This window comes from Oryctolagus cuniculus, chromosome 17 (assembly GCF_964237555.1).
Source record: "Oryctolagus cuniculus chromosome 17, mOryCun1.1, whole genome shotgun sequence".
In the NCBI taxonomy this organism is placed as follows: domain Eukaryota; kingdom Metazoa; phylum Chordata; class Mammalia; order Lagomorpha; family Leporidae; genus Oryctolagus; species Oryctolagus cuniculus.
Window position 1 is genome coordinate 65,730,124 of NC_091448.1, and position 25,024 is coordinate 65,755,147.

Here is a 25,024-nt window from a genome sequence, read left to right on the forward strand (position 1 = left end):
TAAATTTGAAAAAAATATAATGAAAATAGACTGACAGTTTCTTAAAAACACACACCTACTGTAGGTTGCAGCCTTTCCATTTCTGGGTATTTAGGGAAGCACCACCTGACACATCCCAGGGCACTCCCTGGCAGGAAACAGGGATCAGAAATGGAGCCAGGCACTCCAGAAGGGGATGTGCTTGTCCCAAGCAGCATCTTCATGGCTGGGCTAAACACCTGCCTGCTCAAATTACTTTCACTCACCCATCAGTGAGCGAGTGTTCCTTTTTCTCCACATCTTTTCCAACAATTACTGCAGTCAGTCGTTTTTCTGGGACCAGAGTAGTTTCTAATAGTGAACACTTCCAACAGGGATGGAGAAGAGTACTCTAGAGGTTGGGGGAAGTCCTCCTGTGCACTCCCAACCCACAGTGAGACTTGTGAACTGGAAGGAGACACCCCTGAGTCAAACGACAGATCCATGGTGCCCAATGCTCACCCTGTTGACTTTATTTTGGATACACCACACCCACTTCCATGCCTATGCCTCCTTGGGCCACCTCTCCCTCCTTCCTTTATTCTCATATTCAAGACCAACAATTGGCCACCAGGCTCCTACCCAAATGTCCTGGCCACATACCTCAAGAACTCCTTTGCTGGCACCTTGGCTCACCTGTTTGACCCACCCAAGGAACCCCTTTACAGGTAACTTAATTCTCTGTCTCTATTCATAGGATCTTACCCAGCCATATGGCCTGCTGCCTCTGCCAATTTAAACATACTATCGAGGTTGTCTGCAACACCATCAAGCTTCACTGTGACAATGAATGCCTGCCAAATACGACACATTGCCGTGAGTCGGAACTTCCTGAGGATCTTTTTTTAATTTTTATTTGTTTTAAATTTCTTATTTTAAAATTTTAGGGTCAAGTGTAAAGTAACAATGTAATTAATTGCTGAATTTTTATTCATTCATTCAGATTTAAACTCCCTAAATTGCTACACTGCTCCCTTGCTGAAAGTCAGGTTCCCAATCACCGCTATGTAATTTAATAACATAGTTACCACTATGTAATTTACATATGCACAAAGGATCATGGAAAAGAGGTGGAAGGGGAAGGAAGCAATGTTGGGAACCACACACGTGGTGTTCTGTGCTCTTGGGTGCTTTGCTTTTCAATGATAACTCATTTGCACACAGTCTATAAACTGGTTTTCTATGTGTTGGGCCTCAAGGGCCCTCTGTCTTATAGAACAGGTCTACACTGCTCACCGTGGTTGTTTGTTTTTGCACTTGTATAAAAGAGTACAAGTGATGCTGTTTTATTTGGAGCCTGGGAGTTTCTGGTTCCATAACCAGAAATGGCTGCCTGGCTCCTCTGATGGAGTCGGAAGGCTCCTCCATGCACTTGTAGACTGTCCAACTCTGAACCTGCTCTGAGTCTCACGCTTTTCTATCCACAGAACACTCGGGTAATTTTAAGTATCTTTCTGTAGATGAGGGTTATTACCACTGATGTCATGACTTCCAAAATGTGACCACTTTCTTCCTTAGACAGCTTGAATTCAGATCTCAGTCAGGGATCTGAGGCATTAGCACAGTGATAACTGTATACCCATCTACACAGTGTTGCTCACCTTCCAGACCAGTTTCCTACCAATTATATTATTCCCTTCATCTCAAGAGGTGAGAAGGACAAGCATTGTTAATCTCCCTGTACATGGGTGGGAAAGAACACATTGAGGTGAGGAGCAAGGCCCCTTGGCTTGACCACCTCTGCCCTCACTCCCCTTACATGCCTATCTCTTGCCATGGACACCTGTGATGGCATCAAGAACACAGGGCCACAGGGAGGGAGGGAGGGAGGGAGGGAGGAAGCCTTATGCTCCCTCAGCATGAGGCAGGACTGTGGAATGATGTGGCTGAGAAGCAGGGGCAGAGCCACAGAAGGGGCAGCTGGGTGGGGCCATTTGTCTTCCAGCCTTATTCTAAGCCTGGAGTGGTTGGTCATTGGAAACCAATGAAATAATACTGATCATAGTTACTGCTTTTTAACACTGCGAACTCTTCTGAATGCCACTCTCAAAAATATCTTTTTCTCCTTTTTTGTTGCCATTTCATAGGTTTGAGTTTGGTTTTACTTTTCTTTCTAAAGTCTCAATGGTACCCCAAATATTGGATTTGACTCCTAATTTAATTGATCAGAGTGTAGGGCTATGGACTGACATAAAGCTGTCCCATCAGTCTTCCGTACCAAAAAGCAGTCTCTTCTTTTTTTGACAGTTGAAGAAGCATCTATAGGGAACCCAAAGGGGGCATTCATGAAGATATTGCAAGCCCGGAAGAACAACACCAGCAAGCAGCTGACTATTGAGCCAGGGAACCCAGTATCAGAGAGAAACAGCGTGGACTTCCCAGGCCACATGAGTGAACAGCGGGACTTCAACAATGAAAGTGACGTTATTAGTGCACTGAATTACATATTGCCTTATTTCTCAGAGGAAAATCTACAAAATGTAGAATCAACATTATTACCATTCATTACACTGCTTTTTTCAAATGTGCAAGATAGAGATAAGTCCCTGAGCTACGTGAAAACCCACATAAGGAGGCCCTCTCATCCTTACAGAAATAAGTTGAGAAAGCTCTATTTTCTACAGAATTTGTTAGATGAAGAAATTCAAGAAAAAATTGATGAGGTTAAGAAGGAAGAAAAGGCCATGCTTATGCAGCCTATCCTGTTAGGTCATCAATTTAACCCTCAAATCCTCCAAAAGAAATCAGAAACTGCCCCGTCACAGGAGAACAGCCTGGCAACCATGCCAAGTGTGGGGTACAGGCTGCAGAGAGTGAAAAAAGTCATCAAGGGGCCAAAGGGCTTACGGGAAAGGCACCTCCAGGAGATGAGGAAGAGCCTCGGGAGGAGACGGGGCACCTGGCCCTTTGCGGAGAGCATTGGGGTAAGAAGGCTTGGGAGAGCAGGCTCCAGGGAGCTGAAGGAGCTTCAAGTGGCTCAGAGGCCCAGGCAGGTGGCCGGAAACTCCTTGCACACGGAGCCCTTGCTCACAAAGGAACGTGAGGCTGCAGCCCCCTCTTTCCTGAAGAAACACATCCTGGGCAGGTCTTCTACCTCCCCTGCAAAATCTCTCTCTGAGATCAACAACAAAGGAAAAGACTTAACCTACACCATTTTTGTCTTAGAAGATGCCAATGTTAGAGCCAAAAATAAGGCAGCAGGGAAACCAATCTCGCATTCCAGACAGAATTACCGCTTTCACAAAACTCGCTCTCACCTGGTCCTCCGAACCCCCAAGGCCAAACTGAGTCGGAAGTTCAGAAGGAAAAATTCCCTCAACAGGCAGATGGCTGGGAAGAGGCCTCCGTTCCCTGCACTGCGGAGTCTCATAAATTCCCCCTCCGGGGAGGCTTTCTCATCCCTCGGAGGCCTGCCTTCTCAGGGGAGTCCTCCTCTGAGAGAACCTTCTATAGAAGACACTAGGGAGGAAAACCATTCCGGAGGGCATGTTTTCGAAGAAAGCGTTTTGCCAGAAAACACCACTGCACATGAAGAAACGCTCCCTGGCGACAAAATGCACACAGATCCTTCAGCTACAGATTCTGCTGGGACCGAGTTCAACCTAATGCCGACTGTGGACCAAACCAAGGAAACACAGTGGGAATACCCCAGCGAGGGCACTGAAGCCCCCACCATGCCCGCAGGCTTCACCTACCCCGTGATGCTGTCCCAGGGAGAACAGCTTGAAATTCAGCTGAATCAGCAGCTACAGTCCCTCATCCCCAACACGGACGTGAGAAGGCTCATTTCTCACGTCATCCGCACTCTGAAAATGGACTGCTCTGAGGCCCAGGTGCAACTGCCCTGTGCCAAGCTCATCTCCAAAACAGGCATCCTGATGAAGCTCCTCAGTGAGCAGCAGGAAGAAAAGATAGCCAAGGAAGAATGGGACGCAGAGCAGTGGAGGACCGAGACCTATATCAATGAGAGTACAGAAGCCCCGAGTGGACAGAAAGAGCAGGAGTCGAGTAAGGTGAGGACAGGAGACCTGCACTTTCCCATCACTTAGGAGACCCCAAGCGGGAAGACCAGGGGCTCCCAGTCCAGATCTTGTCTCGGTAATGTAACTTTTGCCAAGACGGTGACACTTTGTTAGGAGGCAGACCTAACACACTGTAGAGAAAATGAGTAATACCAAGATTATATATAATACAGCAGATTTTGTATGGTCTTTTAAGATCTTTTACGCCACTCACCTGAAGAACGGGGTTCTGAATATTTAGCATTCATATTTCCCAGCTCTTTATTCTGTCTTTTTAAACTGTGCTCTTTCTTAGCTCGCAAAAGGAGCTCAAGAACACGGCTATCACAACAAGCTCATCGTGGCAATATCTGTGACGGCAGTGGTCACGATGCTGGTTATCATCTTCTGTCTCATTGAGGTAAGGACGACTCGTTCAGGTTGCCAGAGTGCATCCTTCCTTTGTAATAGATTCGGAATCCACAGACTGAACATCAAAGCCACTTTCCACGTACCACGAGCTGACCTTCCTCTTTAGTCACCAAGACTGAGATGCGCTTTACTCTTTCCCTTGAAAAGCACATTCCACAGATTTTTAAAGGAACCCCACTCGTGGGAAATCTCTGTGCAACTGGAACCGAGATAACAAGGGACTGGACATTTGGAGAGGTTAAGTGTAAGAAGGCCAGAGTAAAGTGGCAGAAGTTCTCCAAAATTGTGTCAGGGATTTGATGTACTCTCTTCTACCACTGATTTCTTTCCTCATTGCTGAAACGATGAGATTATATACTCTCCACCCTCGAGGAACTGTCTCTGCCCTTGGGAGAAAGGATGCAGCCGAAAGACAAAAGTATTATCTTACAGAGTCATTAGATCTACGTAGCATCCCACTGCTCCAATGTCTAAGACTTTGTCTAAATGAGTTCAGCTGATGCACTGCAGCTGACTCCTGCATCAAGCTGCTCTAAGATGTGTTCCCTCCCTGGAGCTTGCCTGCACCCTCCCACACAGCCCAGTGTTTTCACAGTCCCACCACACAAGGCTCCCACAGTCACAAGCACCCAGCCCCCTGTCAATTCTCCCAGAGTCCGGCATCTCCTCTAGGTTGGTTGCTGGGTTCATGGTCACTAGCTGGAGCAGCTGTTATGTATCTCCAAAGTGGTGCCTGCCCTCTCTTGGCTAGTTACAGCATGCCAGTGCCTGTGGTCGGGGAGAGAGAAACGTGAACTCCCCCACTTTTTTTTGCTCTAGGTTGGTAGGTACACCATCCCCCACAGAGCTCCAAGCCAGACCCATGCCAGGCTTTTCCCACAGCTTTATTGCCAGTGGCTTGAGCTGCTGCAGTATGGTCTTGCCTCATTCCAAAGCTGGTGCTGAGGCTCTCAGCTGCTGGGGTCTCAAACTGTGCAAGTCCACACCCTCCACATAGGTCCACAGCATCCATCCAATTTGCATGGAGTTTCCTCTACCATTTTCTCCCTAAACCTTCCCTGAGATTGCACTCCTTCCACTTTTTTTTAACTATCCATCCCTAGACTAGAGCAGCAAGCTGCCTCCCTATGCTACCATCTTGAAAAATCCCTGAGATGTGACGATTTTAAATAGCCCTTGTGTGAACTGTTGAAGAACAGTGAATTTTTTTCTTCATACTAGTTGTTGAACATTTTACTTAGTGTAGGGTTAATCTTATGAGTATAATGTTAACTGAAAATAGATCTTCATAAAATAAGAATGGAAATAGGAGAGGGGGGAAGAATAAGGGATGGGAGTGTGGGCAGGAGGGAGGGTAAGGTGGAAAGTATCACTATGTTCCTGAATCTGTATACATGAAATCTGTCTATCGTCAATGAAAGTTTTTTAAAAGACATGTCTAGCCACAAGAAGTAAATGATCACAGCATAGAGATGAGAAAGAGACCAGCATGGGCAGTGCCCACCCTAACACTACACAGTTTCAGTGTAGGGCAAGTTCCTGCTCTCTAATCTTTTTCATAAATTTAGTAGTTTTTCTCATCTATTTTTCCCTAAAGATGGCAGCTGGTCAGATTTTGTAAAAAGTTTTCTTGGGGTTTGAGTTAAGTTGCCTTGAATTTGTAGATTAATTTGAGAACTGACATCTTTATTATACCCTAGAAACATGACATTTTATGGACTTCAGAAGAGCATCCTCATCACATAAATCTTACACAACTTTCGTTGAGTTTATTCCAAGATAGTTTATTCCTTTCTATTGCTATTAAAGAAGGGCTCTGTACTCCATTTTCCCTCTAGTCACTGGTGGTGCACAACAAACAGGAGATCCACTGTACTACTCTCCTGACTCAGCACCTAGTCACCTCCCTGGACCCACACGTTACGTCCAACAAAATGTCAGCTGATTATCTTGGGCTTTTTTTTTAGGTTGTCCACCATCTCCTATGCAAATGATGACAGTTTTGTCTCTTCCTTTGCAGTAATTATACCCCATTTATTTTTCTTATTGCACTAATTTCAGCCTTTTCAACAATGATGACTAGTAGCAGTCTAATAAGTATCCTACTCCTGTTCTTGCCTTTAAAACACCATTGTTTAGGTTTCTGGTCCATACTTTCAGCAGGTTAAGGGTGTTTCCTACTACTCCACTTTTTTTCTTCCAGATTTTTTTTTATTTTGTTTAAGGACTACAACTTCCATGTTCCCAAATTAGTATAGATTAAATGCATGACGTTGCACTCCCATTCCACTTTTAAGAGGACTCACTGATGACTGGCTGTCAATAGAATGTATTAAGTCCCAGAGGCATTCAAGACCAAGGACTGTGGAAGAGTGAAAACTATTAACAAGACAGAATTCCTGTCCTCAAAAAAGCTATCTTATTGGGCAGACAAGGCTTTTAGAGAAAGAAAGGGAAGGTAAACGATTTGGAGATAGAATCATTATGGTGACTAATGATTGCTTTTCCTTACAAAACAGATTTACTCTCATAGAGGAAGAGGAAGGGAAGACATAGAAAAATCTTCAACGTAAGTATCAGTCTGACAATTGTTACATTAGAATTTTAGAAGTAGAGGAGTACTGAGAACTCATCTATTTAAACCTGCTCATTTTAGAATGAGGACATTGCCAGAGGCAGAAGACTACCCATCTGAGTGTTTTGCCTGATTCCAGCAAAACTGGTCCCCAGCCACGGCTGGGGAGACGGCACCAGCATGGACACATGTGCTGTCAGTGGTCCTTCCGAGACACAGCAGCTAGGGAGGGGCTTTGGTTGTGCTGTTCCTGCTGCTGGTGGCATCTGGCCAGTCCAGAGGCCTTCCCAGAGGCTCGGAGAAGGGCTATGGAAAGACACATGACACTGGGGGAAGGGGGACAGTCACCCTCAAGGCTGCTGGAGAGTAAAATGTATGAGGTGGCTGGAAAACTTACTGGTTTCCAGACCCCCGCTGCCTATGCCTTTTATTCACACCTTCTCAGACCGTTTGTCTCTCCCTGTTATGGTAAGGATACAAGGAGAAAGGGACAATACTAGTCCCATAGTCACACTGCCAGTGAGTATCACAGAGAGGAAGGTTCCTCCCCAGCCAGGGACTTCTCCCTTGGTCATAGTGAGCTTGGGCTGTGTGCTACAATTTCTATTGCAAATCAATACCCACACACTCTGTAGACACAAGCAGTTGCTAAAACAATGCACTCTTTTTCTGTTTTAATCATATTCAAAAAGGGTACCTTGTATTTCCACGCTGGTTTTGCCCTTTAAACTGGTTTCACAACTCAATCTTCCATCAGTGACAGACACCCTGCAGTGAGAAAAATCTATGAGCTGGGTAACGTTGCTATTGGACTCGGACATTGCTTCATAGGATTCAATTTATAGGGGACTAGAGCAGCTATGGAAACACAAGCATTTTCTCCCTACACCCCAGTGAATGATGCTTGTGAGGCTAAATCCTAAAGGGGCAGGTGTCAAATGCCTCTGGAGAGAGAAAATACTTCTGCCCTGTGTGGTGGTGCAGTGTGTCCACTGCGCAAGCACACTTGGCTGAGAAAGGCACTGGGACTGACAACAGACAAAAGTCTCCCCAGAGACACTGCAGGTCTGTAGGGACAGAGGGCTCCTGGAAGCCCAGCGCCCTGGGTACTGCGTCTGAGACCCCAGGCTTGTAGTGAGTGCTTACTGCAGTGATGGCTGAAGTACATGTGTTGTCCCAGGAAGACCGGAGATGCACACTGTGAGAAGTGAACAATGGCACTCGTCTCTAATGGTCTTGTGTGTGTTTTTCCCCAAGGAGCTTTCACCAATCAGTGCCTAGAAAGTGTTCGGAAGATGAGACTCAGGTAAATGGGAGGAGGCTGCAGCGTGTGGCTGGAGACAGCAGGGAAAATGCTCAATTCACATGTCTTTTTGTCTTTCCTAGGGCTTCTTCCAGCTGAGGTGGCCACTCTGGCTGAGGCGTCTGCTCAGCCCTTTCGGTGGCACATGCAAGAAAGCCAAGGACTTGCCCCCGGACAAGGAGCCTTCCGTAAAGGAAGAGTTTCCTGACAAGGACGCAGGGTACGTGACAGGGCCACTTCACCGGACTGAGTTTGGGGAGGCGGGGAGAGTGGCAGGAGTGGAAGCCTTGCTCTGCTCTCTTCCACAGGGAGCTCAGCGAGGCCCCCGCCGAGAAAACGCCCCCTCCAGAGTCCTCGGCAGAAGGTGAAGAGAGCGAAGCCCCCGAGGAAAACACGGAGTGACCGTCCCGCCTCTGTCACCTGCAAGTCCTATTTTCTGAATTTTGGCATCTCAGCGGTGCTTATAAAATATTTATTTGCTTACATTCATGGGTGTGATATTCATAAGCAATTCTAGCCAGATGGTGAGAAATTAAAATGTTGTCAAATATTTATTATATGCAGTAACAGGGGCCACAGGCAAGAAAAGCAAGACTGCTTCTAGAAGCCTCCGAGGGACTCAAGCCCACCCCAGGGGCACAGCACCAGCAAGAACTCTCATTTCTCTTCCTCCATTAAGTCAGTCTCCAAGAACCCAAAAACACATCCTCAAGGCGTAGACTTTTAAATCAAATACCAGGTGTTCTGGTGCTTTCTCTCCCCTGAATCACTGAGAACCAGTCAACAGAGGGGGACTAGACCTCCGGCTCACAGAGGACCCGCTTCCTCTTGTCGGTCTCGGAGGGCCTTGGGGGTGGTCAGAATATCTGGATCATAATACCTCCCAAGTCACTGTCCAAAGTTTGTCACTAGGAGTGAGAAGCACTTCAGCAAGCTACCAGTATTCCTGAGTCTAAAATATAAGATGAAATGGTACTAATAACAATGCGCAGAGGCCAGCGCTGTGGTGTAGTGGGTCAAGCTGGCACCTGCAGTGCCGGCCTCCCATATGGGAGCTGGTTCAAGTCCCAGCTGCTCCACTTCTGATCCAGCTCTCTGCTATGGCCTGGGAAAGCAGTAGAAGATGGCCAAAGTCCTTGGGCCCCTGCTCCCATGTGGGGGACCCAGGGGAAGCTTCTGGCTCCTGGCTTTGGATTGGCTCAGCTCCGGCCATTGCAGCCAACTGGGAAGTGAACCAGCGGATGGAAACCTCTCTCTCTCTCTCTCTCTCTCTGTAACTCTGCCTTTAAAGTAAATAAACAAATCTTTTTAAAACCAAAACCAATGGGCAGTTCTGCAATTCTCTGTGAATGCCAAGTGGGCATTCTATAATTCAATTCAATTATGACACAGCTAGTGTCAGGTCGCACAAGCTAAGGGCTTAGTCCCACATGCTGACCTTACTTCAGGTGCCAATCAAAAATCCAGTTTGCCACCTGTGCTTCTGACTGGGTAGCTATAAATCCGGATTCCTGTGACATCCCTCTTTGGGCACAATCACTTGCTAGAATCCAGAAAAATAGTTACTTAGTCTTGCCAACTGATCAGAAAGGATGATGTGAGGATGCAAATAAGCAACCAGATGAAGACACACATCCACGTGGTCTGGAAGGCTCACATGGAGTCAGGGTGTTCCACCCTGCCAACACAGGGACGTATGCCTCCACCTGGGGGCTCCCCTATGCCAGCTGTCCTGAGTCAATCTCCAAGACACAGGCACCTACTTTAACAAGGCTCTGTGTGCTCTCTACACTCCTGAGGTGTTATAGGGAAGGCCAGGAGAAAGCAGAGGCCCTCTGGCTACTTCAAGGCTAGAGGTCAGCAGGGAGATGAGGGTGGGGAAGACAGAGCAAGGCGAGGAGGACTGGTGTCTGGCAAAGTCTGGAAGGCACAATGTTAACATTGCTTTGCAGCTTCCCATCCTGGAAGCCAGGGCCTCCCACGTCCAGGGCAACAGGCTCCACTGGCTCTGGCTCCTGACATCCTGGTGGGATTGGGAAGCTGCAGAGTCTTGGAGAACGCAATAGGGAGCAGCACCCCCATTCAAGAAGAGGAAGACGCCGAGGATGGAACAGAAGCGGAAACAGGGCTTCAAGCTGAAGCTTTAAGTGTTGGCGGGTACTGCTGGAAAGAGGGTTTTGCACCACGCTGTAGCTGTGTGGGCTTGCAGGGTGGAAGGAAATGAAGGGTATGAAATCTCCATGTGGATGAGAGCCACACCCCAAGGAAGGCAGAGCAATAAAAGGCACCTGGGTCCCTGACACATGAGCCAAAACACTAGCCCCGGACATCCTCACCACGTCGTTACTCAAGAGCCCAATAAACTGATTTTTTATTTTAACCTACTGTTGTGTGGGTCTCTGTTGTAGCACCTGAACCTACAACCTCATCAGTGTTAGCTCTGGTCACAGTAACGCTATGTCATACACCATCCCAAAACACAGAGTGGGTTACAATCACCATTCTTTCAGCTCTGTAGGTCGTGGTGATACAGGTAGGAAAAATCCAGCTGGGTTAGGTTGAACTTGGATGGAAAGTGAAGGCAGGCGGCTACAAGATGGGGAGAAGGGTTTCTAATGAACATTGAGCCTGCATGCTGTTAAAGCAGACTTTGCATAAAGGCCAACTGAAATAAGTGCAGAGAGCAAGCCTTATACAAGCGAAGGGTTGCATTTAACAGACATGCAATTGAGAATCAAAAAAAGCCTGGAACCTAAAAAATGTTAGGAGAGAAGAGTTTTGAGACTCTAAATGCACAAAACACAGACACCTGGGATTGTAAATGAGCAGAGCTAAGTGGTGAAGCCAGGGACTGCGACCTAACAAGTCCAGGGCTACAATAACAGGGACAGTGTTCAAGATGGGCCCAAAACTCATAAAGTGCTGACCCAAAGGAATTTTGGGGAGGGAGGACACCTGGGCAGATTCTAGCCAAATGGGCAGAGTGAACTAAGCAAGATGGGATCACAGCAAGATGACCGTTCAACAGTTTCTTTATTCACCCTGTCCCGTGTTTTCATACTTCAGCTGCACGAGACAGTCAACCCGGGTGACTGAGGACACCTAGGACATGTGTGCCTGATCATCTCCACAGTTTTGCTCGAGTGCTATGCTGGCAGGGCTGGCTCTGCTTCTCACACGGGTCTGCCGATCAGCCAGGGCGGCTCTGGTCACAGGTATTCACTCTGGGGCCCAGGCTGGCCGAGGCAGCTGCTCCCCGAGAGCAGCTCTTCTCACAGTGAAGGCAGAAGCACATGAGGGCCACAGAAACTCACGCGGCCCCTCCAGCCTAGGCTCAGAACCACTATGTCTTCATTGCTTCTTCATCACATGGGCCACAGCAAGCCACGGTCTTCCCACAATGAGACTACGGCAAGTGTGCGGATCAGGGAGGGGCGAGGAATTGGGGCCAATAAGTGCGTCTACTCCACTGTGATGAACCCTGGTTTGAAGGTTACATGACCTGGGCCCACTCTTCTAGGGGTTGCCTGGAAATGAGTGTAGTAAAAGGCACTGTCCATCCCTCACCCCCAGTTTTCTATTAGGTCAGGAATCCTGAAAAGGCAGCCTTCCTTCTCCACAAAGCCCCTGTGCCCTTCCCTCAATGCCTAACACCCAGTCTGCCCCCACGGATGACGCAGCAAGATTGCTGAGCGCGTTTTAGATGGTCCCTTTATTCCCCCCCACTGCACCCCACTATATGAATCGTTAGGAAATATAGTCTAACCTCCTAAAGCCCAGCAGCCAGTGCACTAAGTATCCACCCAAAATGCTCTTAAGAGATTGTGCCACTTGAAGCTGAGTCTGTAGCCAGATCTGATACCAAATAGTGCATCTACTTCCTCGAGGGGACCTCAAGAAGAAGGAGCTAGGGCCAGCGCTGTGGTGTAGCAGGCTAAGCCACCTTCAGTGCCAGCATCCCATGTGGACACAGGTTCAAGTCCCAGCTGCTCCACTTCTGATCCCATTCCCTCCTAATGTACTGGGAAGGCAGGAGAAGAATGACCCAAGTCCTTGTGCCTCTGCTCCCAAGTGAGAGACCTGGAGGAAGCTCCTGGCTCCTAGCTTCAGCCTGGCCCAACCCCAGCTGTTGTTGCAGCTATTTGGGGAGTGAACTAGCAGATAGAAAATCTGTCTCGCTCTCTAACTCTGCCTTTCAAATAAATACATTAAATCAGGAAGAGGAAGAAGCGGCGGCATTGGCAGCAACAAGAGATCGGAACAGGTTAGTGAAATTTCTTTCTCTAGAGGCCATTTGGACCTGGGAAATTTTTTTTTAAAGCTTTTTATTTACTTATTTGAGAGGTAGAGTTACAGACAGTGAGAGGGAGAGGAGACAGAGAGAAAGGTCTTTCTTCTGCTGGCTCAGTCCCAAATGGCCACAAAGGCCAGAGCTGTGCCAATGCAAAGCCAGGAGCCAGGAGCTTCTTCCAGGTCTCCCACATGGGTGCAGGGACCCAAGGATGTGGGCCATCTTCTACTGCTTTCCCAGGCCACAGCAGAGAGCCAGATTGGAAGAGGAGCAGCCGGGATTCGAACTGGCATCCATATGGGATGCCAGTGCCACAGAGGATTAACCTACTGCAGCACAGCACTGGCCCCTGGGACCTGGGAAATTTTAAAGTTTCTCACAAGCAGAAATATCCTAAGAGGCAGGCTGTCTCAAGGCCCAAAATTAGCCAGAGATCCACAAGGCTTCAGGACAACTGAGAGGCAGTGAGAGTCACCACCAGCGAGCAGTCACCCCACTGCTGCACAATGCCCCTTGGCCACTCAGCCACAGGTGCTCCACCTTAACTGCCGTCTTTCTCGGAAGACCTTGCTCTTTAAAGGAGAACCATTAAAAAAGACCAACCACCGCTGAATTCAGGGCACAGGCCACGTACACTGAATGTATTTTAGGGCAGTGGCTCATGATAAATTGTTTCCCAAATTCCTCAAAGGTACTGGTTAGTGTCAAGCTCTCTCGGGCCCAGGCTGATAACTATGAAGTGTGGGGAATTTCAGTTGTTGGGAGGTACTTGGTTATGATACATGTGGACTCTTAGGGCTTATTATAAAAGTGATGGCCTATGGCTCTCCAGACTGAGAAAGGATTGCCTTTGTGAATAATAAGAGGATGCAGCAGTTATAAAAAATTAATAGACTGTGACAGTCTGTCTCCTAGATATATAGGTGTGTTAAGTGAACAAAGCCCTATGGTAGTGTGTGGGTAAAGCATGCTACTATCTTAGTTTTCTGTTGCTACAACAAAATACCTAAGACTGGGTGATTTATAAAGAAGCTCGTTTGGCTCATGGTTCTGGACCTGGTTAGTCCAAGACTATGGTGCGGACGTCTGCTCAGCATCTGCTGAGACCCCTCTTACTGCATTAGAACACGACACAGAGCATCACATGCTGGGACACAGCACATATGCTGGCTCAGGTCGCTCTTTCTAAAATGCTGCTAATGCCGATGGGGCTCCCTCTGTCCTGACCTCATCCAATCCTAAGTACCTCCCGCAGCCTCTACCTCCAGACACCATCAACTCAGGAGATTTGGAATTCAGGTGTTTTTTTTTTCTTATTTGACAGGTAGAGTGAGAGAGAGAGAGAGAGAGAGAGAGAGTGAGAGAGAGAGAGAGAGAGAGAAAGGTGCTCCTTCCACTGGTTCTCCCCAAATGGCCACCATGGCCGGGGCCACGTTGATCCAAAGCTAGGAGCCAGGTGCTTCCTCCTGGTCTCCCATGTGGTTGCAGGGCCTAAGCACCTGGGCCATCCTCCACTGCCCTCTCGGGCCACAGCAGAGAGCTGGACTGGAAGAGGAGCAACTGGGACTAGAACCCAGTGCCCATATGGGATGCCAGTGCTGCAGGTGGAGGATTAACCAAGTGAGCCATGGTGCCTGCCCTGGAATTCAGTTTCTAATATGTGAACTTTGTGAGGACACAGTCCAACAACAGCAACTACTGTGTGCTCTGCATTATCTGTATAGAACTTTAGGATCCATTACAGCAGCCACTAGCCACATATGGCTGTTTAAATGTAAATTTGAAAGTCAAAGCTCCCAAGTCACACTTGGCCATCTTTTTTTTTTTAACTTTTACTTAATTATTTTCTTTTTTCTTTCTTTCTTTTTTTTTTTTTTTTTTTTTTTTTTGACAGGCAGAGTGGACAGTGAGAGAGAAAGGTCTTCCTTTACCGTTGGTTCACCCTCCAATGGCCGCCACGGGCAGCGCACTGTGCTGATCCAAAGCCAGGAGCCAGGTGCTTCTCCTGGTCTCCCATGCGGGTACAGGGCCCAAGAACCTGAGCCATCCTCCACTGCACTCCTGGGCCACATCAGAGAGCTGGCCTGGAAGAGGGGCAACTGGGACAGAATCTGGCGCCCTGACCGGGACTAGAATACTGGAATACTGGGGCTACTTTATTTATCTTTATTTATAGCTAAGCATTTATACATTGTCTACTACCGTGAGGAAAAAAAATCATAGTGAGGTACAACAATAATTACAAACCTCCACTAGCTTTTCCACACACTGGCACAAGTTTAGTAGAATAATCTGAGGAAGGTTTTCAGTTGACAAAAGCAGTCTTATACAATTCTTTCCTTTCCACTTCATTATACCACTTATCACTTCAGCCCTACGAATTATTCACTTCCTATCCCTACATGAAACAGGATCTAATAATAATCCATCAGCAATCGCTTCCAATTCATATAAAATTGCATGTCACCCTTACAGTAGAATGTAATATATCCTAGCTCCTCTTATTGTTTTTTTTTCCTCACCCTAGTCTTATTTTCCCTTGACCTGCTGGGAGACCCTGACAATAATACCCCAGCAAACCCCCGTATACCCTTCCCCATACTAAACCAGAATAGTCGATCCACCTATGCAATCCTATGATCAATCCCAAATAAACTAGGCAGTGCCCTAACCCTAGCAGCCTCAGTCCTATTTCTACCCATTAATTGTATCTTCAACTATCAAAACAATGAAGCACAATATCCTTCCCTCTAAGCCAAGGCTTATTCTAAATTATACTAGCAAAGCTCTTCACACCCAAGTGAATCAGAGGACCCTTCTTTTCAGACAAACAGAAGCCATTATGTAATTCCTCTAGCTAAAGACGGGAGGAAACCAGGACCGACCTGAAACTACACAGGGGTAAGGTTGTCTAGGAAAAGAATACCAGGGTGAATAAATTTCAAATCCTACCATGGGGTCATGTCAACTTCTGGGCTTGAACAAACAAAAGGGACTAAAAAGAAGAGCAAGACGGGATGAAGCCAAATCATGAACATCGGGAGTAGCAGGGAGTTCCTTCTGAGCTTATCACGTGTCTATGAGAGGACTGTGACGACTACGACTCTGGACAGAGATTTGTTGTTTGACTTTTTTTTTTTTTTTTTTTTTTTTTGACAGGCAGAGTGGACAGTGAGAGAGAGAGACAGAGAGAAAGGTCTTCCTTTGCCGTTGGTTCACCCTCCAATGGCCGCCGCGGCCAGCGCGCTGCGGCCGGCGCACCGCGCTGATCCGATGGCAGGAGCCAGGAGCCAGGTGCTTTTCCTGGTCTCCCATGGGGTGCAGGGCCCAAGCACCTGGGCCATCCTCCACTGCACTCCCTGGCCACAGCAGAGGGCTGGCCTGGAAGAGGGGCAACCGGGACAGAATCCGGCGCCCCGACCGGGACTAGAACCCGGTGTGCCGGCGCCGCTAGGCGGAGGATTAGCCTAGTGAGCCGCGGCGCCGGCCTGTTGTTTGACTTTTAAAACCAAAAATCACAGAGATTTTTTTTCCACCCACTAACATTTTAGTAACCATTATGTGAAAACCACTGTGAACAAGACTGGGGAAGAACAATGAATGGTCCCTGTCCTCTGTCATATTTTCTTGGCCCAAAAAGTACCACGACTAAAACTATTTCAAGATTTCAAAACATATTTTAAAGGAAAAAAATCAGGCTTATGGAGTCAGGCAAAGTCTTTACAATGTTGCAACTGTCTGTAAAAAGATACTATGTAATTTGATTAATTCTTAAAATTTTGGAACTTCCTTAAAAAAATCAGGTTGCTTATTCTATCAATAGAATCCTGACAATCCTGGAAACATGAACGAAATGACAGCATAGAAACATGAATGAAAGGTCTAAAGATTTTTAGATGACTGTTCTCTTTTCTAAAGCCACACTCACAATGAGAGTGAATTCAGAACCGACTCATGCAGTTAGGGGAATGATGCAGATCTGAGACAGAATCCGAGGTCCATGGGTGACTGGCACCCAACCATCCATTTGGGGGGTCCCAGTAAAATGTACTGAGTAGGATGACCTTCAGGGAAAGCTTAATTAGCTGAGGATGCCGGAAGACCCGGAGTGTCGGGGAACGGGACAGCCTGGCCAGCTGTGCCGCTCCCGACAAGAAGTTTAGTGCTGGGCTTTTTCCACCCTGCCCGTTGCTAATTGCAAGATCCTGTTTTGACTTTAAGCATCCTGTTATTGCATGTTTCCCACACTTAGTTGGTAACATGTTTTCCGTGAATGATATATATATATAAATAGGTGGACGGTGGGCGGGAGGAGTGAATGAATGCTGGTAAAAGACAGAGGAATGAATGAACGCTAGTAAAAGGCGGAGTAATGAATGAACGCCGGTAACAGGCGGAGTTGTGAATGAACGCCGGAAACAGGCGGGAGTTATGAATGAACGCCGGTAACAGGCGGGAGCTATGAATGAATGCGAGTAGTAAGCAGGAGTGGTGAATGAAGGAGTTGTGAATGAATGAGTTGTGAATGAATGCCGGTAACAGGGCGGGCGTTCGCGACATGTAACGCGAGTCTGCTGAAAAATAAAGTGAAAGCTGAAAAGCCGATAAACGCGTCTGGTGTCTCCGAGGTCTCGCCGGCGTTAACCTATCCGGAAGGTGTACGCCTGCACCGGAGACCAAGCAACGGCTGCTGAGCAAGTAACTAGAACCATTTTTACAACTCTTGTCCACTAAGTACAACCGTAACCCGCCGAAATACCATGGACACACCAAAATAAGAACACTGGCATGTGGTAGGACCCCTAGTACAATGGCAGGGCACCTTGTTCCCACCCACCAACAGGAGGAGGAGACCAACTTGTGGGACCCCCCACCGCCACGAAGGTGCTTCCTCCGGGATCCGCCTGACCACACCAGGCGCCCTCAGCGTCCGCGCCCCGCGGGCACCGCCGGGACCCCGGGCCACCAGGGGCCGCGCCGCTCCCTCCTCAGAGGCCGAGGCCGCCGGGCGGCGTCTCCGCAGGAGCCCTGCCCGGCCGGGGCTGACCGAGAGGAGCCACGCGGACGCCGGGTCCTCGCTCTCCCTTCCCGGCTCCCGCTCCGGGACGGGGTCAGGGCCGACGGCGCCGCTCCGGCCGCGGACACCGGGACTCGCCAGGCCTGAGGAGCCGGCGCCGCGCGGACGCGGGAAAGCTCTCCGCCCGGCCGAACCCGCGCCCTCACCTGGCTCACGGCTGCGCTGCGGGCCCGCCCTTCCCGCCGGCGTCCGCCGCTGCCCCTCGCTCGCCGCCCTGTCCGGGATCGGGGCTGGGGCTCCGACGGCCCTCGGGCTGTAACTGAAAACAGCACCCGAACCGTCGCCTGAAGTCAAACGGCGGTTGCAACGCTAAGTAGCCTATTTATAGACTCACTATTCAAATGAGGGCTCCAGAGAGGGAGTCAGATTGGATGGAACGAAACAGTACCAACCAATCAGAAAGCAAAGGTTGCGCCTATGCAAATATGGACCATCGCTGGTCTGCTCTGCTGCCCCTTGTGGCCAAGTACAGAAATGCAGAGCTGAGCCCCTTGCGCCTGCGCCTTGTGGCCACCAGAGTCTGGTGCTCGCAGGTGCGGTCCCTTCAAGTAGAGTGATGTGCAGGATCTTGCTGTCAGCATCACTGAGGACGTGCTGCCTTCCAAAGCCCAAGGACACGGAGCCCTAGGCAGTGGCGTCACCCAGATCTTGTTTTAAGAGCCAGTTTTCCATCCAGCACTGTGGCGTGGCAGGTTCGAGTCCCACCTGCTCCACTTCCCATCCAGCATGCTGCTAATGGCCTGAGAAAAACAGAGGAAGATATCCCAAATATTGGGGTCCCTGCCACCCACGTGGGAGACCCAGAAGCTCCTGGCTTCTGTCTGGCCCAGACCAGGGCCATTGCAGCCATTTTGGGAGTGAAGCAGAGGATGGAAGCTATCTCTCACTCACTCTCTCTCTCTCTCTTGCTCTCTCTCTCTTCCTCCCTCCCTCCCTCCCCCCTTTCTGTCTCTGCAACTCTTTTAAATAAAAAAAAAAAGACACAGTTCCCAACTGAGCCAGAGACTGGCGGACACCAGGTACAGAACAGTGTTTTGGGCTAGCACCGTGGCTCACAAGGCTAATCCTCTGCCTGCGATCAGCGCGGTGCACTGGCTGCAGCGGCCATTGGGGGGTGAACCAACGGAAAAGGAAGACCTTTCTCTCTGTCTCTCTCTCTCTCACTGTCCACTCTGCCTGTCAATAAATAAATGAATGAATGAATGAGTGAATAAATAAATAAAAGAACAGTGTTTTGACCTGGTGGTGTTCACAAGAGGGAGAGAGCGAGAGCAGAGGGCTGGAATGAAGAAGGTGGTGCTGCGTGAAAGTAGCCCCCTAAAAGAAGGTGGCTCCCGCTTGGACAACAGGAGGACCTGGGCCTCTGTGTTGGAGAGAAAATCTGCCAGTGTGGCAGTCAGAGACAGTCAGATCCTCGACGTGGACCCATCATCCTGAGAGGCAGCCACCAGGGACCTCCCACCTGGCTTTGCAGGCTTACCCTGTGGCCCAGGAGACTGCAGGGACAGACAGGGCAGAAATCACCATGAAGCTGATGGATGAATTCTACTCACCCGAAATCAAGAGGTCGCCATCAAAGAAGGGGGAGCCGGCTGAGGTGTCTGTGAAGATCCCAGAGAACCTGGGAACAAGGATCTGAGCTGGCTGGAACAGAAGGAGAAGGAGGTTGCCAATGCCTTGCCCTGCTTTAAGACCAGTGTGAGCCGGCGCCACGGCTCACTAGGCTAATCCTCCTCCTTGCGGCGCCAGCACACCGGGTTCTAGTCCCAGTCGGGGCACCAGATTCTGTCCCGGTTGCCCCTCCTCCAGGCCAGCTCTCTGCTGTGGCCCGGAAGTGCAGTGGAGGATGGCCTGAGTCCTTGGGCCCTGCACCCCATGGGAGACCAGGAGAAGCACCTGGCTCCTGCCTTCGGATCAGCGTGGCGCACCGGTCACAGTGGCCATTGGGGGGTGAACCAATGGAAAAGGAAGACCTTTCTCTCTGTCTCTCTCTCTCTCTCTCTCTCACTGTCCACTCTGCCTGTCAAAAAAAAAGACCATTGTGGACAAAATGGCTATTGACAAGAAATCCTGGAGATCCTTCCGGGGTCAGCCAGCAAGGTGCTGGGGGCCATCTTACCCCTGGTGCAGAGCGACCTTCGCAGTCAGCACAGCTCAGCCCTCTCCTGCTATGGCCGAGGGTTCCAAAGGCTCAGAACCTCATTCGCTGGTCTGACCAAGAGATGCTGGAAGGTATGAACTCAGAAGATAAAGAGACAGTGATGACTGTGAAGGGGGGTCATCACGGCTGTGCTGGACGGAGTGAAGGAGCTGGTCACACTGACCATCGAGGGACAGGGGTGGCTGTCTCCAACAAGCCCAGTGAAGCCCAGTTCCCCAGCTGGCAAACCTGATGGCCAGCCTGAGCTGCCCCTGACAGACCGAGAGATGGAGATTCTGAGCAAGACAAGTGGAGTGCTGCGCCAGCTGAGCTGCTCCTGGATCCACAAAAAGGTCTCACCCCCAAGTCCCCTTTACCCGGTGTTCAGCTGGTTGATAGTGCACAGCATTGCCACCCAAGACAGTCGGCTCCATCCCCCACCCACATGGCTGTGGTCGCCCCCACGAGCCGAGCCATGGGGAATTAATAGGCAGGATTTCGATGTTGTCTGTCACGCACAGAGGCGACTTTCAGGAGGCAGCCACTCCTATGCTAGGGGAGTCGCCCCACCTCTCCCCCCTGCAGCAACATCGGCAAGCTCAACAAGTCGGATGAGCAGCGGAGCAGGGACAGTGGGCAGTGCCCCCGGAACACAAGCTGTGAAACACTAGCTCATTACGATCCCGACTGTGATCTCCTCCAGCAAGACCTTTCTAATGCAGACCGGATGCCTCAGCAAGTGGCCTGTAACCTTAGCCCGTTGCCGGAGTCCTTGGGGGAGTCTGGGTCTCCGTTTCTTGGCCGTCCTTTCCAGCTGCCTCTTGGCAGCTGTCCCCAGATGGAGAGGCAGCAGACCAACACGCCACCCGCCCTGCCAGAGAAGAAGTGCCGGAGCACGGCCTCCCAGACCATGGACAGCTCTGGCTGCAGGGTGTCCCTACGATCCGCACTCCTAGCAGTACCCCCGGGGGCCAGCCCGCCCCCTGCACGCCCTTCGCTGTGATCCTCCCCTTTCAGCAAGAAGCATCCTTAGCCCCTGTGGAATTTGTGGGTGATTTCGCTGCTTCTGAATCCACGGGTGACCCAGAAAAACCGCTTCCCCTGCCAGAGAAGAAAAACAAACACAGTAAGCGTTGGCAGAGCTGATGTCAGCAAATGCGTTTGTAACCTAAAGTAGTGGCATGTTTTCAGTAAGCCTCAGACCAAAGCCAAATCGGTGGCCTCACTGTTTCAGAACAGACAGGACCACAGATTTGTGGCCACTTGGGGGAGCCTAGTTCTGCCATGGGCTGTGGCCAGTGAATGTTGTCAAAGCTCAGTGAGAGCCGGCCTCTCTGTGCAGCCTCTGTGAAACATCCGGTCTCCACGGAGCCCGAGTGCTTCTCCCTTTAGGGAGCAGTCAGCTACCCTTATGGCCTGCACACACATGGCCCAGGGGATGAGCGTTGTGGTGTGCAGGCCAGCAGCGCAGTGACACCTGCGGGAAGTCGGGTGGACATCTGAGCCCCTCAGAACAGCTGCCCCAGGCTCTCTGGCTGTCCCCCATCCCGTGTGTGTGTGTGGACCCTGCACACGGAGTTCTTGCAGGGTGACTAAGGGCTGGAAGATGCCCGGCAGGAGTAGTGAGGATGCCTCTTGGACCAGACACCTTAATATTAGGGCCTGGGGTAGAGCTGAAACTCTGAATATTTGCGTTTTAATTATTTTCCAACTGTAAGTTTGCCATGTAAAAGAAAGAAGGAAATAAAAAGAAAGGAAAGAAGGAAAAAAGAAACAAACCACTGAGCCCCTGCCGGTGGCCACCAGTGTCTGGAGTGGAACCCTCTCATTGAGTGTCCTATGGGGGGCGCTCTGCCACCCAGGGGCCCAGAATCCTGCCCCTTGCACACAGAAGATCTGAGGTCATGTGGCCTGGGGAGAACTTGGCAGTGATCCTGGACCCAAGCATCAGGCAAGTGGGACATAAAAAAGTGTCCCCAACCTCAGTGTTTACAGGTGTTTCCTGGGCTGCCTTTGGATGCCACCCCCTCCAGGCTTGCGGAGCCTCAGGTAAAGGCAAGCAGAGTTGGGGGGGGTCTTCCATCGACCAGCTCACTCCCCAAATGGCTGCAATGGACAGAGGTGGGAGAATCCAAAGCCAGGAACCAGGAGCTTCTTCCAGGTCTCCCACATGGGTGCAGGGGCCCAAGGACTTGGGCCATCTTCTGCTTTCCCAGGCCATAGCAGAGAGCTGGATTAGAAGTGGCGCAGCAGAGACTTGAACCAGCGCCTGTGTGGAGTGCCAGTACCACAGGCAGAGGCTTAGTCCACAGCACCACAACATTGGCCCCTGTCTTCCTTATTTTTGTTTCTTGAATTTCTGCATTTGTTTTTAGGCATTTGTGGATTTGGGGTTGTTTTGTTTTGTTTTGTTTTGTTTTGTTTTGTTTTTCCTCTGCTGGCTTTCATCTTTGAGCTATGCCTCTGTGGCTTAGTGGAATATCTGCACTTTCAGTGCATACCAAGAGGTGTGTGGTGGGTGTGGCCAGGGAGCTCTGGTCAGTGCTCCAGGGTAGGGTGAGTAGCCAGGGTAACAGACAAGTTGGGTGTGGTAGATCTCAGTGCCTGGATGTTAGTCCCCAGTGTGTTCCACGCCACCATATGAACCACACAAATGACCTACACAGTCCTCACCATGAGCACAGTTCCCATTGAATGACCTGCTCTAAGCAACCAAGGAGCTCTGAGCATGTGGAGCCGCACCCAGTAATTGCCCAGAGACCTAGCTGCACCCTGTACCTAGTCCCCATGGTCTCAGCGCACAAGGTCTCAGTGCACAAGGCTCCCCCAGTTGCTGGGTACAGAGGTTTCTCTCTGCCCTGCCAGCCTGCTCAGACAACATAGAGGCAGATGCTCCCCAAGACAGCTCTGCGTAGGCGTCTTGAATCTGGGAAGCTGCGTCCTATGTAGTTGGCCAGCCACCTCCCAGCTAGGCTCAAAGTCAGTGGGGACTGTGGACTGTTCCCTGCAGCAGAATCTCTGGATCACACACATATACAAGAGCCACTGGCTGAATGTCGCTCTCTCTCTCTGGCTCTGCCACCAGTACTGCCGAGAAGATGGCATCCCGTCTCAGCCAGTTGCTGTACACACACACAAAGTGTGCTGCAGATCCCACTCAAACCCAAAACGACACCTGCCCTTTCTCAGCTGGGCAGCAGGCACTGCTGTGGGAAAGTTGGCGCCGGATCAATGTGCCCCCTCTACTTCTGCTGGGTCCTCAGGCGACCACTAGCAACCGCCAGCCTCCAGGGCTCCTGTCTGGACTCAAGCCACGCTCTCCCTCTGGCTATACGACCATGGGTTGCTACAGTCAAGTCTCATTCCATCTCCAAGCTGCCACCTGCTCCGGCTCTGGGCTGTGGCAGTCGTGTGTAGTGACTGTGATGCTGTGCATCTGCACCCCCCCCCCAGGTCCATGGCATTCCTCTTCTTGAAGGATTTCGAGTGTGGTTTTCTCTCCAACTCTCCCCCTCCCCACAAGAGTGCACTTCCTACACTTTTTTTTTAATGTTTCTCCCTAGTCTAGTGCGGTATGTCATTCCCCAACCCATCACCTAGAAATCTTTGAAATTGCGTTATGAACAACATGCACAGACTTAGAAATTTGAGGGGCTGAAATAAACATACCTTTTAATTCTAATTTCTGTGAGTTTTTGAAAGGATTCCACACAGGCTTCATACCAGTCCCCTTTATATGAGGCACTCATTAACCCTATAAATATCAGATAAATTGCAGAATGTGCTATTTCTGGGTAGTTTTATGTTATTCAGAAAAAAACCTCTGTTAACAATTACTGTATCAAAATAAGATATTCTTCACAATCGTCTGCTAAATCCATCATAAATTTTGAGAAAACATTTTCTGTTATAATTGTAAACAGATCTAAAATATTTTAAATATACTATAATGTCTGAAGACATTAAAAATGACTAACTCATTTTGGATTAGTTCACATTGCCTATATTTTTAAAAGATAAAATCTCACCAAAGTACAGAAAGTAAGTTAAATTGATAAGACTTCATAATTAAAAAGCCACATGCAATTCCAGCTGGCAAAGAACACAAATCTATAAAAGTCATCTATTTTTTAAAAAAAGATTTTATTTATTTACTTAAAAGTCAGAGTTACACAGAGAGAGAAGGAGAGGCCGGGGGAGGGTCTTCCATCTGATAATTCACTCCCCAGATGGCTGCAATGACCAGAGCTGAGCTGATCTGAAGCCAGGAGCCAGGAGCTTCTTTCAGGTCTCCCATGCAGGTGCAGGAGCCCAAGGATTTGGGCCACCTTCTACTGCTTTCCCAGGCCATAGCAGAGAGCTGGATCAGAAGTGGAGCAGCTGGGACTAGAACTGGTGCCCATATAGGATGCTGGTAGCCATCCACCTGTGCCAGCAGCAGCTGCTCATACTGGGACTGCACAGGTGGATTCCATGGGAACCCCCCAGAAGGGGGACAGTGGGAGGACCATGCCCACTTGCAGATGGCTGACATAAAGCAAGTGACTTCACGTCCCTGCGTCCTGGTCACCACATATACGTAACAGTTTGAGTTTGTAATTTTGAGGAGCTAGTCAGAATGCAGAATGAACAAGATAGTCCCTATGATAAATACAAATTCACAAGGATTAACGCCCAAGGTTACTCTTCTTCTGCTCGTTGCTATGGAAAACACACACCTGTGGGTTCTGATCATGGTTTGTATTAATTTAATTCAGTAACATGTTCTTTAAAGGGGGCCATGCCCTCTTAACAGTTCCACGAGGAACTGCACCCTACATCAGCTGATATGATTAGTTTAGATATACACCATTGATAGATCCTCATGCATTGAAATCCAACTCCACACACAAATATATGTGTTATACAGACGTCTCGTTGTGGCTGGATTTGAGTTTGGACTATTTCTGAACAAAATCTTTCACATGAAATTTGAAGTAATTGCATACATACTTTTTCAAAAATTAGGAGGAGTTATGTAACATTCCCAAACAGCTTTATTGAGATATAAGTATGTTTCACTTTCCATGGAATTTATCCCTTAAAAGTGGGTAACTCAATGGTTTTCTTTTTTTAACATTTTATTTATTTGAAAGAGTTACACAGAGAGAGGAGAGGCAGAGAGAGAGAGAGAGATCTTCCATCTGA

The 25,024-nt window shown here is 49.2% G+C and overlaps 1 protein-coding gene, 1 long non-coding RNA gene and 1 pseudogene across 2 annotated transcripts in view; 2 read left to right on the forward strand and 1 right to left on the reverse strand.

The window, feature by feature from the left end:
• The window catches only part of LOC138846314 (leucine-rich repeat-containing protein 37A2-like), a 30,202-nt gene extending 15,579 nt beyond the window's left edge, over positions 1–14,623 (forward strand). The window contains exons 5-11 of the mRNA XM_070061717.1: positions 716–834; positions 2,266–4,031; positions 4,336–4,440; positions 6,971–7,020; positions 8,284–8,332; positions 8,413–8,549; positions 8,638–14,623. Coding sequence (XP_069917818.1) covers positions 716–834; positions 2,266–4,031; positions 4,336–4,440; positions 6,971–7,020; positions 8,284–8,332; positions 8,413–8,549; positions 8,638–8,731 — 2,320 coding nt within the window. The 3' untranslated portion in view covers positions 8,732–14,623. The remainder of the gene's footprint in view (positions 1–715; positions 835–2,265; positions 4,032–4,335; positions 4,441–6,970; positions 7,021–8,283; positions 8,333–8,412; positions 8,550–8,637) is intronic.
• The window catches only part of LOC138846330 (uncharacterized), a 75,371-nt gene extending 57,366 nt beyond the window's left edge, over positions 1–18,005 (reverse strand). Inside the window, exon 1 of the long non-coding RNA XR_011383797.1 lies at positions 17,844–18,005. This is a non-coding gene — a long non-coding RNA (uncharacterized lncRNA). The remainder of the gene's footprint in view (positions 1–17,843) is intronic.
• A 1,742-nt stretch (positions 18,006–19,747) lies between these two features.
• LOC127489297 (rap guanine nucleotide exchange factor 1 pseudogene) lies at positions 19,748–20,983 on the forward strand (annotated as a pseudogene).
• Positions 20,984–25,024: the final 4,041 nt, after the last annotated feature.